This window comes from Lycium barbarum, chromosome 11 (assembly GCF_019175385.1).
Source record: "Lycium barbarum isolate Lr01 chromosome 11, ASM1917538v2, whole genome shotgun sequence".
Lineage (NCBI taxonomy): Eukaryota > Viridiplantae > Streptophyta > Magnoliopsida > Solanales > Solanaceae > Lycium > Lycium barbarum.
This window is the reverse complement of record NC_083347.1, coordinates 83,570,358-83,584,135: the sequence shown is the minus strand read 5'-3', so window position 1 is coordinate 83,584,135 and position 13,778 is coordinate 83,570,358. Positions and strand designations below refer to the sequence as shown.

The 13,778-nt window shown below is 35.1% G+C and overlaps 1 protein-coding gene across 1 annotated transcript in view; it reads left to right on the top strand.

Annotated features, from left to right (window-relative positions):
- Window positions 1–5,974, top strand: part of LOC132618895 (conserved oligomeric Golgi complex subunit 7) — a 17,888-nt gene extending 11,914 nt beyond the window's left edge. Inside the window, exons 6-10 of the mRNA XM_060333893.1 lie at window positions 206–351; window positions 759–957; window positions 3,946–4,612; window positions 4,769–5,101; window positions 5,470–5,974. Coding sequence (XP_060189876.1) covers window positions 206–351; window positions 759–957; window positions 3,946–4,612; window positions 4,769–5,101; window positions 5,470–5,748 — 1,624 coding nt within the window. The 3' untranslated portion in view covers window positions 5,749–5,974. The remainder of the gene's footprint in view (window positions 1–205; window positions 352–758; window positions 958–3,945; window positions 4,613–4,768; window positions 5,102–5,469) is intronic.
- Window positions 5,975–13,778: the final 7,804 nt, after the last annotated feature.

Genomic DNA, 13,778 nt, shown 5'->3' with positions numbered 1-13,778 from the left:
ATGTGTTTTTCTTCATAGAGGAAGATGCCTTTGATTCAATACCAACTAACCTCTTGCTTTATAACCACCACCCCCCCCCCCCCCCCCCGGGGAAAAGAAAAAAAAAAGCCCTCAAGAAAATATATAAGTGAAAAGAGGAGACAAAACCTCTGATATCTCCGTTTGATGTTCCTCTAGTGAACAGAAATAGATATTTTTGTTGCAGGTGTCTGTTTGCCTTTCCAGAAGAATACAGAACTCTTGTACCAAACCTACTAATTGAAACAATGTCAGCTATTGGTGTGAGCTTTGCATCACAGATCAACCTTACCACTGGGGATGCCGTGCCTGAGACAAAAGCCTTGGCTAAAGGTGAGGTTTATTATTCTATAGGAGTTTTTGAGAACCATGATCTAAACATAGACTTCTTGTTTCTTGCACTGTTGCACGTAGTTTCATCTCAGCATAAGTTTATCATGTTTGCTGATCTTTCTGTTATGATGCTCTCCTCTCTGTTTCATCGAACATTCTAAATAATTGGTGTCCAACTAGTTTCCAAGCATATATATGGCTTAAAGTAGTTATATATATGGAAGATTGAAAATTAAAGTTTTGAGCGTGCGAATCAGCTATTTGGATGTCACTATCACCACTTTATGCAGGGAAAGACTTTCCCTAATATATTCTTTTTGGATGTCACTATCTCTTTACTTTTTGGATACTCAAAGTTCTTGGATATTTTCCATCCATTCTGCCTCAGATTTTGCATTGAATTTCAGGTATAATTGATAATTCAAATGGAGATCTGCCAAAAGGTGCCAAGATTCAGACTAAACATTTGGAAGCCCTAATTGAACTTCATAATACAACAGGGAGCTTTGCTAGGAACATTCAACACCTGTTTTCAGATGCTGATCCTCAAGTTTTATTGGATGCTCTGAAGGCAGTCTACCTTCCTTATGAATCTTTCAAAAGGCGGTAAGCATACAAAAAGCAAATTTTCTTGTTTATCCCTTTTGACTTCACAAATTTTCATACTTTTTTCCGTCGCATATCGCATCCTCTTGTCCAGATACAAAGTTTTCTCGTGCTTCCTTTTGAGGAGCACTACACTTACTCTTAGGACTGGGCATAAAACACCGAAAACCGAAATACCGAACCAACCCGAGAATTTTGGTTATTCGGGAGTAAATATTAGAATAAGGTATTAGGGTTCGGGTTCGGTACGAGACATTAGTACCGTTCAATATTCGGTATATTGGTATTACCGAAAACCGAATTATTTACTGTATAAAGGCTAATTAGAGTAAATTCCCTGAAAGGTCACCCATGTATTATGAATTGCCTACAAATATCACTTTTGTTTCTTTTAGGACTAGAATATCATCCAACTATTACTATTTTCCTCATAATATACTAAACACACAAAACTCTCCTTCTCTCCTGGTTGGCATGCCATGTCACATAAATTACATTAATTTAATAATGTAAGATTAATTTCATATACCTCCCCTCTGGTTTAGCCTTATATCACTCACTTCCTTTATGGTTTCGGATATTATACTCACGTCCCTTCTTTTGATTTTTGTGTAACGAAACTTGTTTTAATGATAAAACTTATCTAATATTCCAAAGTTATCCTTTTGTGGCTTTAATTAGATTTGAAATACTCGACCTGCGGTGCTCTACTATTTATTTTCTTGTAAACTACACAACTTGCTAGTTGCTACTACTATATTAAACTTTAGATGTAACTTTTTGTTGTTACGTCTCAATATTTCATGTGTAAAAATTGTTAATAATTTGTTTTTGCTAACTAAAAAAGATTGTTATGTTTTTGGTAAATAAAAACTTTATTATATCAAAGGAAGTTACGTACAGATGCTCAAAAGGAAATAGACATATTTTTATTATAAGTAAATACGGTTTAGTATCTAAGAAAAAATATTGTTAGGCACATACATCTAGATCATATAATTTTTATATTTGAACATGATTTCTTCTTTATTCTTAGTCCAAAATATTTATCAAACTAAGAGTGTATTATCTCACGTTAAATCGACATAATGTTCATATAATAAAGTGTAGGCCAAGTACAAACTATATTTTCTTGATGCATATATCATTTTTTACAAAACAAAAAGGGACTTACCCGGTTTCTACTTATTATTTTTTGTGGTTTCTTTAGATTATGAAATATCATTTTATTCTTCTATAGGTTGATTGGTTTTTGAATCCAAATTAAAGCTAATAAAGTTAAAAATATAATATTAGAAACTTGAACCAAATATTACTCTGGTAACCAGTCTAATAAGAGTATTTAAGTATTAGTGACACAAAACGGTATTTTTAAAATGTTGTTGAAAGATTATCATTTCAACAATTTGGCTATAAAAAATTAAAAAGAAGGGAGGTAAGTGTAATATCCGAAACTACAAGGGAAGTGAGTGTTATAAGGCTAAACCAAAGGGGGGTACCTGAAATTATCCCCATATTATTAAAAAATAGAATATTATGTGACATGGCATGCCAACTAGGAGAGAAGGAGGGTTTTGTGTGTTTAGTATATTCTGAGGAAAATAGTAATAGTTGAGTGATGTTCTAGTTCTAAAAGAAACAAAAGTGATATTTGTAGAGAATTCTCAATACTTGGGTGACCTTTTAGGGAATTTGCTCGGCTAATTATAAGTTATAACCCACATATTAACAGGTCCATTAGTACAAGCCCAAAGTGATTTTGCTTCCTATGCTTCATGTTTGGTTCGAACAAGTTGTGTACTGTTGGTTCATTGTGTTTTCCTAAAGTTTGGGATTTTTATCATAAATATATAAGCTGACCATGTAATGAATGTTTTAATGTATGCACAAATTAGTGCTATGCTTTCATGTATAAACAAAATTTTGAGATTTCATGTATGCACAAAATTAGTGCTATGTAATCACCTGGAAGGACTCCTTCCTAGCCTCTACTAGAAATCTATCTATGTTGTAAGTTTTGCGTACATCCTACCCTCCCAAGACCCCACTTGTGTGGGATTACGCTGGGTATGTTGTATTCAATAGTGGATTCATGTATCATTACTGATCCAAAGCATATAAAATGCAAGAATGTAATGGAATCCATTAAAATATCTGTGGGTGCCTAGTCTCATCTACCACTGGTATTAAATATATAATGCAGCCGACTCCAACTTCAATATGGTATTACCGAATACTTTAACGGAATTTAACGAACCGAAGATCTACTGATATCGGACCGAACTTTCAAAGTTCAGTATTTGTTATCTATTTCAACTAATCGATTACCGAATTATTGAACCCAAACTTTGGAAATACCGAACCGAATACCAAACACCCACCCCTACTTACTCTCTTGCGAAGGACTTTTATTTGATTGAAATGCATTTATGTGGTGAGATTGAGTTGAGTACCATCATCATGTAAGTTGTATATATATAGCCTTAGTTCTTTCAAGTCTTGGATTATTGAGTCAGGAAATATTCGTTCTTGTTAGGTGATTGAGTTTCAAAACTTTAGTGCTTTTGATGAGGGTAGCAATGTGGGTCAGTTGATTCTTCTTTCCCTTCTTTTCTGCAAGTGTATTTAGGAATAATGACTACTTAGTATCTTGTGATATGTGACATTACATCACACTGTTTGCTGTCTCACATCCTAGACCTTTATGCTAGATGAAGCATAGCTGGAGCTGGTTGTAATAAATAAGTATTAACTCGTAGGTCCATTGACTTGAGGTTTCCTGCTTAGATATTATCATCCTGGTATTATCAGACGTGTTGACTATTTACATGTAACGGTCTCAACATTGAGTGGTTCCCTTAGACTGTTGAGCATTTTGTTCAAGTACTTTGCCTGGTGTGATTGGAGGATCTGGATAGTAATTGCAAGGTCATCTGCTTTTCAGTATCAAGTATTCATACACTAAATGCTTCTAAATTTGTGATCTAGATATGGACAGATGGAGCGTGCAGTTCTCTCTGGTGAGATTGCAGGACTTGATCTCAGAGGAGCTGCTGTTACTCTTGTGGGAGTCCAGGGAGTTGAACTTAGTGAAACTGTCCGAAGGATGGAAGAGTCAATTCCACAAGTCATTTTGCTTCTTGAAGCAGCAGTTGAAAGATGCATCAACTTTACTGGTGGTTCTGAGGTGGATGAGCTAATTCTTGCGCTGGATGATGTCATGCTACAGTATATTTCCACTTTGCAGGCGAACGTAAAATCATTGAGAGCTGTTTGTGGACTGGATGTGGATGCTATTAGTACAAAGAAAGATACAGGAGCAGAAAGAAGGGAAGCACGTAAAGTTGACTTCACATCAACTGAGGAGGAGTGGTCATTTGTTCAAGGTGCACTGCAGATCCTCACGGTTTCTGATTGTTTAACCAGCAGATCTTCAGTCTTTGAAGCTTCCCTCAAGGCTGCTCTGGCTAGGTTGAGTACAAGCCCCTCTCTCTCAGTCCTTCGGTCAAGTATTGATCAGAATAAACCAGATGTGGTCAATGATGATGGAAATGGGCAATTATCTGTGGCTCGAAAGGCTGCCTTGGATGTGGCAGCTGTGAGACTAGTGGATATTCCTGAGAAGGCTCGGAAGCTTCTTAATTTATTGGAGCAGGTCAGTGGCTCCCACAATAGTTACACATATCTGGGAGCTTGTCCTTCTTCCGAGTGTCATAGCTCTTCTATCCTTTCTTCTATTCCTTCAATACATGCATCCTTGCCAATCTTCTATATTGAAAATTTGATGACATCTTTTTTGTGCCTTCTGCAGTCTAAAGATCCCAGGTTCCATGCACTTCCAGTAGCATCACAACGAGTTACAGCTTTCACAGACGCAGTCAATGAGCTTGTTTATGATGTTCTCATATCAAAAGTACGGCAGCACTTCAATGATTTGTCACGGCTGCCCATATGGTCATCTGTTGAAGAACATAGTGCTAGGCCCCTTCCAACCTTCAGCTCATACCCTGAGTCTTATGTGACTGGTGTTGGTGAATATCTCCTTACTTTACCCCAACAGCTAGAGCCACTTGTTGAGAATATTTCCAACAGTGATCCCAATGCTGATGAGGCCCAGTACTTTGCAACTGAATGGATGTTCAAGGTATCTGTGTCTTTAGTTAAATATTTTATGATCAAGTGTTGAGCATTTAGCTACTACAAGTATCTGTGCTATCAACTCAACTTTATTCCATCTGGTCAACAACACCATTACTCCATCGATAATACTCAAATTAAAATTCTCTAGAATGGCAAACCCTGAAACTAGCATAAGCTTTAGTAGAAAATATCAGGAGGAAACATCTAGAAGCTGAGTTCGAGTGGAAACTACCTGTGCAGAGTGCTTTGTTTTCTCTTTCTAGGATATCATCAACGCTGAGACGCTGAGCAACTAGTTATCTCCATATCTCCGAATGTATTTCCTCTCACAACTATAAGCTGACTATTTTTCCTTTGCCTTCTTTGAAAAAGGTTGCTGAAGGTGCCACCGCACTTTACATGGAACAGCTTCGAGGGATCCAGTATATAACGGATCGTGGAGCACAACAGCTTTCTGTTGATATTGAGTATCTAAGCAATGTACTTTCAGCTCTATCAATGCCAATTCCTACAGTTCTTGCTACATTCCAGACATGTTTTTCAACACCTAAAGATCAGCTGAAGGATCTTATAAAATCAGATTCAGGGAATCAGCTTGATGTCCCTACTGCTAACCTTGTCTGCAAGATGCGACGTATCAGTTTAGAATAATGACTACATCTTAGTCATGCTGTTCCGGGAATTTATTACAAGAATGTATCGCAACTTGTGCTGCAGAATTACAACACCGGACCCATCTGTTGTAGAGTTTAGTTTTCCCTTTTCTGCATAGATAACAGTTGTGTTTACTTTCTAAACCTTGACCAATTTTTGTACAAGTACGTTCTCGAGCTATATGTGAAAGATAAACAGTGAAGATACTTAACTTTTTTTCCTATTTTTCTTTCGCGAGATATTTCATCGGGTGTCCCTTTTGTGAGCTGGTGTATAAACTTTGTCCCTATTTTAAAAAGACTTTGCAAATTTAGACCCAGCGGCGAACTGCCTCGTCCATCTCCATGCTCTTTTCCATCTTTTCCTCCATCCTCCTCCATCATCATGCTTGTGTTCACGGTTTGGTCGGTTGGTTAAAAACTGATCCAAAACGAAAATCAAACCAAACCGATTAAATAAATCGATTGGTTTGGTTTTAAATTTTTAAAAACTGATAGTAAGTTTGGTTATGATTTTACAACAAGCAAACCAAAGAAAAAAATCAAACCGAACCAACAAATTTTATAAATACTTTTTATAATTATATATATACAAGACATTAATTTTTATAAATATTTTTAAATAATTTATATACGTTTTATCAATATTTTATTTATCTCTAATAGGCTAATGAACTTTATACCTTAAGTCTATTTTAAAAAAGAAATCAATGAATTCAAACTCATTTATTCAAAGAAACAATTATGAGATTTATCTAGATTTATTTTTTGTATTTCTTATAAACTTCTTTTCACTTAATTAAATCATAATCCTAAGACATGTTTTCCATAATGCAAAAAAATATAGGTACCACAATAAAAGGGTAATAACGAATTATAAGTTGGAAAATGATAGAAAATTCTCTCCTAATTGTAGGGAAAAAGCAGGAAGGAAAGAAAAAAATACTGTTAGTTTTCTTAAAAACCGAAAACCCGACTCAAATCGAACTAAACCGACTACAATCAAACTGATGGATATGTATTATACTTGGTTTGGTTTTAATAATTTTAAAAACCGACTAGATTTGGTTTGATTTTGGTTTTAACCCAAAATCGATCCAAACCGACCATGAACACCCCTACTTCTTGGTTTGTAAAAGCGCTTACAAAGCCAAATTTGGAACACATTCTAAACATACGACTTGTCCTCTCGTACAAATGTATGTTGGAGGAATGTAATAGATTTCGGGTCTGAATTATAGAATTGAGACATAATTTGGAAATTTTATTGATGTAATTGAATGGTTATTACAAGCTATCATTGTTCACTGGAATTACCAAGAATTGCAATCAATGAATTAAGCTAAGCTACTCAAATTGAAAGCTTATCTTCAATGGTGAATTTCCCTGAGAACAAGAATTGAGAAGATATTTAGAAAGAATTGAGGAAAACAAGAAGCATTTCGAGAAGGGAGTAAATTTTACTAATTTTGTGATAACTGCCTCAACTCATTTCTTGTATCTAATCTGGGTCTAATGTGTGACAACCCAACTAACTAGGTCCAACCAACTGAATAACCGGACTCGTTCGATTAGTCTAAGTCGGTTCAATCGTAGTCGTCCACTGGTGCTTGATTCAGTTGGCACGTGTACACTAAGACTCGAATTAAGTAACCACGTGATCTTTCCCTCTTTCTAATCTCAATTTCATACATACCCTAATTCCCAAATCAGTGTGCGATTTCTTTTCTCCTCAGACATATAACATTGCCGCCCCGACAAAATTGGCCTTGTTATCAAGGTAGTAATTGAGCGACAAAGGGAGGAAATTGTCCCTGTATGTAACCCCAGTCCTCTCAAGTAGCATCTTCAGGGTTGAGATTAGATCAGTGAACCAGAATTGTACCTACAATAAAGTGCAATTCAAAAATAATGGTCACTAGAAAAGCATCTAAGCACAAGGAGATCTAAAATAGTTTGTTCATAAATTAAAGGCTGCTTTAGAAGCAGCAATCTTTTGGGACAAACAAAATTTCAAGCAATCTTTCTTAAGCTACCATTCAGAGGAAGTTTGCAAGCCTTGAAGTAGGAGACATTTGTGGACAATAAAGTTTTATTGAATTTAAACCCACAACAAAAGTTAGATATAATAAATTCAAGATATTTGTCCAAATAAATACTGTAGATTAATAATTAGATTAATTATTTGAGTCCAATAAATATGAATTTAATTAAGGGAAAAGAATACCAATATCCACTACACACAAAATAATTATCCTTCCATGCTCCCTTTACTTTTCATAAACCAAAAGCTATTTACTCTTTCTAGCCGTTATAACTTTTGTAGGTTGTCTCTTTTTCTTCTTTTATTTTCTATTTCTCTATTCCTTTTCTTCTTTTCTTTTAATTTTTTGTTTTTTTATTCTTTTTTATTCTTTTTTCTCCTTTTTTCATTTATTTTTTTACCAAATTATACTATTGTTTATTTTTTTTTCTCCACAATATGATTTCATATTTAATTCTAGCTCCTTTCTTTTCATTTTTTTTTCTATTTTTTTTTAATTTCTTCTTGCTTTTTTAATTTCATTTATTTCTTTTTTATTTCCATCATCTAATTTCATTCACCTTTTTTGCTATTTTTATTTATTCTTCTTTTGTAACTTCTGGTGATTTTCATTTACTTTTTTCTCCTTTTCTAATTTCATTTTTCATTTTTTTTTCTTTATTTCCTTTTTTTCATAATATATTCTACAAACCTTTTGGATCCTTTTTTTTTTTATCAATAAAGAGGATAACTGATATACTATCTTTTTTATTTTTTTATTTTTTTTATATATCAAAAATTAAATATTCTAGCATATAGTATATCAAATCAATAGCAGTTGAAGTATACTGTTGCAGTATACTATGATACTCACATGGTATATGTCATGCACTAACATGGTATTATTGTTACGGTTGGAAAAATTTCGCGGGCGGGGTTAGCGTTCGGAAAGCTACTTCGAACTTGTTGGTGCTCTTTCGGATTTTGTTTTAAAAGAGTCGCCACCTAACTTTTAGGAAATTAGAAAAACCAAGGGTGAGGGTTTATTCAAATTCAGTGATAAAACCTTCGTAATACAAAGTTCCAGGTAAGGGTTCTGGTGATCCCCTAGGGAAGGTGTTAGGCACCCTAGTATTAAGGATCCGTACTACACGACTGACCTTCGAATTCTAATGTATAAGTGTTTACATGAGCTGTTTATTTTGTGTTTATTCCCGCATTAATAAAATCTGTCATTTATTGCATATCATTTGATTTTTTTTTTTTAAAATTGAATATATCTCCCTTATATATGGGGTATTTAGGTTCGGATTTATAATATCCGGATATAACTAGTTCCTTTTATATATAGTAAAATTTACTTGGTGTAACTACCCCTAAGACTTATTTATGGATAATAACTACCCTTTTTAATATTTATGATGCATAGGTATATTTTTCAAAATTTATATTTCATAGCTACCCCACTTTTTTACTAAATAACCGTGCAACACCATGTCCCTGTTTAGACGCATAGTTCCCAAATATATTCTCTCTCTCTCCCTAAATGCACGCAATTAACTCCCAATCCCCCCCCCCCCCCCCCCCCCCATAATTCAAATTAGTTTCTTTAACTTCTTCAATTATCAATTCCGTTTTTCACTCTCATATAACTCCACATTATTCTTACAGTTTCTAAGTAAAAAATTTACCAAAAATAGGTAAGTTTTTTTTTTTTCGTTTTTGATTTTGTCCACTGTATTTCAGTATATTTTTTTGCAAGATGCATGTTGTTTTGCTATTTTTTTTTTGTTTGTAAAATTCTCTGTTGCTTTAATTTCATCATTCTCTGATATACAAATCATCGATTCTTAGTGTTGTTTTTCCTCAAGATACACAGATTCAATTTCAATGGTTGAAATCGGCTCTCCGGGCATGAGAACTCGAGGTATAGAAAATATAATAGATGGTACTAGTTTCTCTTTGGGAATTACTCAACAAGAAAACCTCATTGCAGGAGGGTCATCTTATGCTGAGACGCGCAGCAAAAAAATTAATAATCCAAGAAGGACGAAACAACATCATGATGATAAAGAAACAAAGAGGGAATAGTCAGCACCGGATAAAAAAGTTTCTCAAGTGCCGCTACAGAAGAAGAGAAAGGTTACCAAGCCTGTTCCTGGAGGCAAGGGCAAAAAGTAGTTCAGAAAAAACCTTCAAGAAAATGGGTATAGAAAATGGGTCACAAAGATGAGAATAATGAGATTTTGAGTAGTAGTTTGGAATGAATCATGAATATGGATGTGTTATGATTATAAATATGTTATGAATAACATTTAGAACATGGGATAAGTGTTGTATGTGAGAAAAACATACTAGTATACTATGACCATGATTATGGATGAATTGAACTGGAATTGTGAAATGAGGGTAATGTAGATGAATGAAGATTGTTGGTTATGATATTGTGAATGTTATTATAAATGTTTGGGAGTTGATATACAATATGGGGAAGGTTATATAAACAAAGGAAATGGTGCCCAATTTTCTCTAGCTTTGGTAAGCACGTTCATATAATCGATTAGCTAATGTGAATGCGAATTCTCTTGAAGGTAGAAACGTGAGCATTGAAGGAGAACAATCAAGCGATGGAAATTATTAAACAAAAGAGGTATGTAAGGCTAGTCCCTTCTATCTAAGGCATGACTCCGGTAGCATTTCCCTGATTTTCCTACATATCAGAAATTATGAGTTTACGATTATAAAGTGCTTCATACAAGATAAAGAAAAGAGATACGTTACGAGCATGACAATATTGATGATGAATCTAAGTTTAGAAGTCCTAAAGCTCATGATATGACATTCCTACGAAGCTAATGATCCTTATATGATTCCTATGATATTATTTCCCTACCTCTCCATGACTTTCTTACATTTCGGGAACTATGAGTCAACATTGATAAAGAGCTTCTTATGAGATAGAGATGAGAAATATGTCATGAATACGATAATAATGATGATAATTATAAGCCTAGAGATTCTAAATCAAGATATGATGTCTATGAAGTTAATGATCTTATTTACGATCCCTTGATGTTGTTCATGGTGTACACTCACCTTAAAATATTAGTTCCTTCAAGGTGAGATATGATGAATATGATCACTCCATAATGTAATCGGGGGTTCTCGACTTTATGTCACCCCGATATTGTTATAGATTTTCTATAAGCTCTAATGCATGTCCTATGACCAATGTTCCAAAAAATTACGAGTCTATGTTCATAGAGGATTTCATATGAGATAAAGGTAAGAGATATGCCATAGATACGATGATATTAATGATGTGCCTAAGTTTAGAGATTATAAAGTCTATCATACGATATTTTTACGAAGTTCATGCTACGATTATGATATGATTTTCATAGATTGTCTTTAAATTCAAATGCATGCTCTATGAAAAGTTATGATAAGCTTATGAGATGTATGTGATGATAAAAGATTTCCATAGTGATGGCAATGATGATGATGAGATATACCGAGCCTTGTTATGTCCGGGTACGGAAGACATGTATGTGATATTGTCGAGCCACTACGTTGCCGAATACGGATATTGTCGATCCACTACGTGGCCGAATACAGATAATTTATAATGTGTATGAGCAGATACGGTACTATGATATATCTATATATATATATGATACGATGGTGTATGCTCTATGATGATACATGTACTATGATTATATATGATATAGGCATGAAATGTATCCACCTTTAAAAGTCACGCAGGTTATATCTTCATCTTATATCTTATGATTTCTCTATTATGTTCATTTCATTCATGCCTTACATACTCAGTACAATATTCGTACTGACGTCCGTTTTCTTTGGACGCTGTGTTCATGCCTACAGGTAGACAGGGAGGCGACCCAGATTTATAGAAGCCGATAAGCATACTTTTGAGAGCACTCCATTATTCCGGAGGTGCCATTGATTCACTATTTTATGTACATATATGTTTTGGGCACGACGGGGTCCTGTCCCGTCCATATGTCTAGTACTCTAGTAGAGGCTCGTAGATACGTATGTGTGGGTAGTATGGTGTCACGATTTTCCACGTGTATATATGTATTATGTGGATAACCAAAGGGCTTATGTATATAAAGGTAAATATGTTTCAAATGAGAAATGATTTTCCTACGATTATGAGCATAAGAAATACGATTGTACGCAGAATGAGTAATAGAATGAGTGGTGCTCGGTGGTTAGCCCCGAGTACCTGTCATGGCCCTAGCCGGGTCGTGTCAAAAGTGGTATCAAAGCAGTTCAGTCCTAGGAAGTGTCTACAAGCCGTGTCTAGTAGAGTCTTGTTTATGGTGTGTTGCACGCCACATCTATAAACAGGAGGCTACAGGGCATTTAGGATAGTTACTCTTCTTTCATCCCTAAGATCGTGTGATAGAGCTAAGCCATAGGAAATGAGATTCCTTATACTAACCCCTGATTGCAGTAGAAGAACGGTATTGACCGAAGAAAGTGATTGATGATGTTGAAGTTACAGAGGTAAGTCACTTCGCTGAGACTACGTTATCAGGGTACGTATTCATAAGTTAATGGATTGGTTATCATAGAGGTAAGTCAGTGTTCATATGATAGAGGAATTGATTAAATGTGTCTCTTGATGATAAGTTCAGTTATAAGTTGTGAACTAAGAAAATCAAATGAATCAGAACAAAGGTAAGCGACGACACGAAAGTTGTGTGTCGAGTAAGGTAAGAATAGTGGGGTATGATCGAAATGTAAAGCTGAAGGATGAAAGGGAAAGTAACTAGGAAGGGATAACAGGGTAGATCGCTAAAGGATCAGGTACATCTCGAAGCGTGATATATGAGGTAAGTTTCAACATCTTTGTGCTTTTACTTGAAAGTGGGAGCCCTGTGTGGCTGAGATATGTCGTATATATATATATTGGCCCTGTGAGGCATTGTTGGTATTTGTTGCGTGCAGGTTTTGGGATCGTAAGAAATATAGAGGAAACTCCGCCGAAATTTTCCTAGAATCTAAAGGAGATAAGATATAAGCTTGTAATATGTCCTAACGGGAAAAGATGTTGTGCAAAAAGAAATGGCAGGACGAGATTAAGTTTGGAGTATCGTTAACAACTATGAGAGATGAGTTAAATACTATTGAATTGATAGTAACGGTAATCATAAGATCGACATTGATACGGTAAAGAGAAATGCTAGAGTAAATTAGGGAGACTGGTAGTGCTGAAACACGACATAAGAGAGGAATGGTAACGCCAATAGAGTGCGATGCTGGAGTATTGATTGGATGGATAAGTGCAAGTAAAATACGACAAGTCTATTAGCAAAATAAAGTAACAACATGACTGAGGAAGGGGTATGACGAATGTGAATCCATTGGTAAAACAATTTATATGGTAAGTGTAATAGGGCTGATTAGAAAGAGTAACAGGTTGAGTATGCTTACTTCGCAAGGTTTATTCTACTTTACGAGCAGGATTGCGAACGAGGTAAAGAAGTGGCACTCTATAGCGTTGATTATGATCAAGATATAATGAGAGCGTGGCAAGAACTGTAATACAAAGTATAGCGAGGGAACAACTAAAGATGTGACATGTTCTATATGAACAAAGAGTGAATGCAAGTGTGAAACCAACAAGCGAGCCATGGGGCAGTAGATGAGAAAACTTATAAGACCTTATTAGGGGAAAGTCCAGCATATGGGTTCCTCAATGACAGAAATGATAGCAAGCAAAAAGGGGAAGTCAACTTGAAAAAGAAATCAGAAAAAAGTGATATGGCTAAGTAGTAACAGTTGGTGATTTGCATAATCGAGATCACGAGTGATATCTTGGGCTAGATTGTAAAAGACAAAGACTACGGGAAGATGAATAACAAAATAGAACGAGTAAAGTATATGAAGTAATGAGTTGAGAATTTATCATACGACGATAAAGCGATAAAGCCAGGCGATCATCAACGACAAATACAATATGATTATGA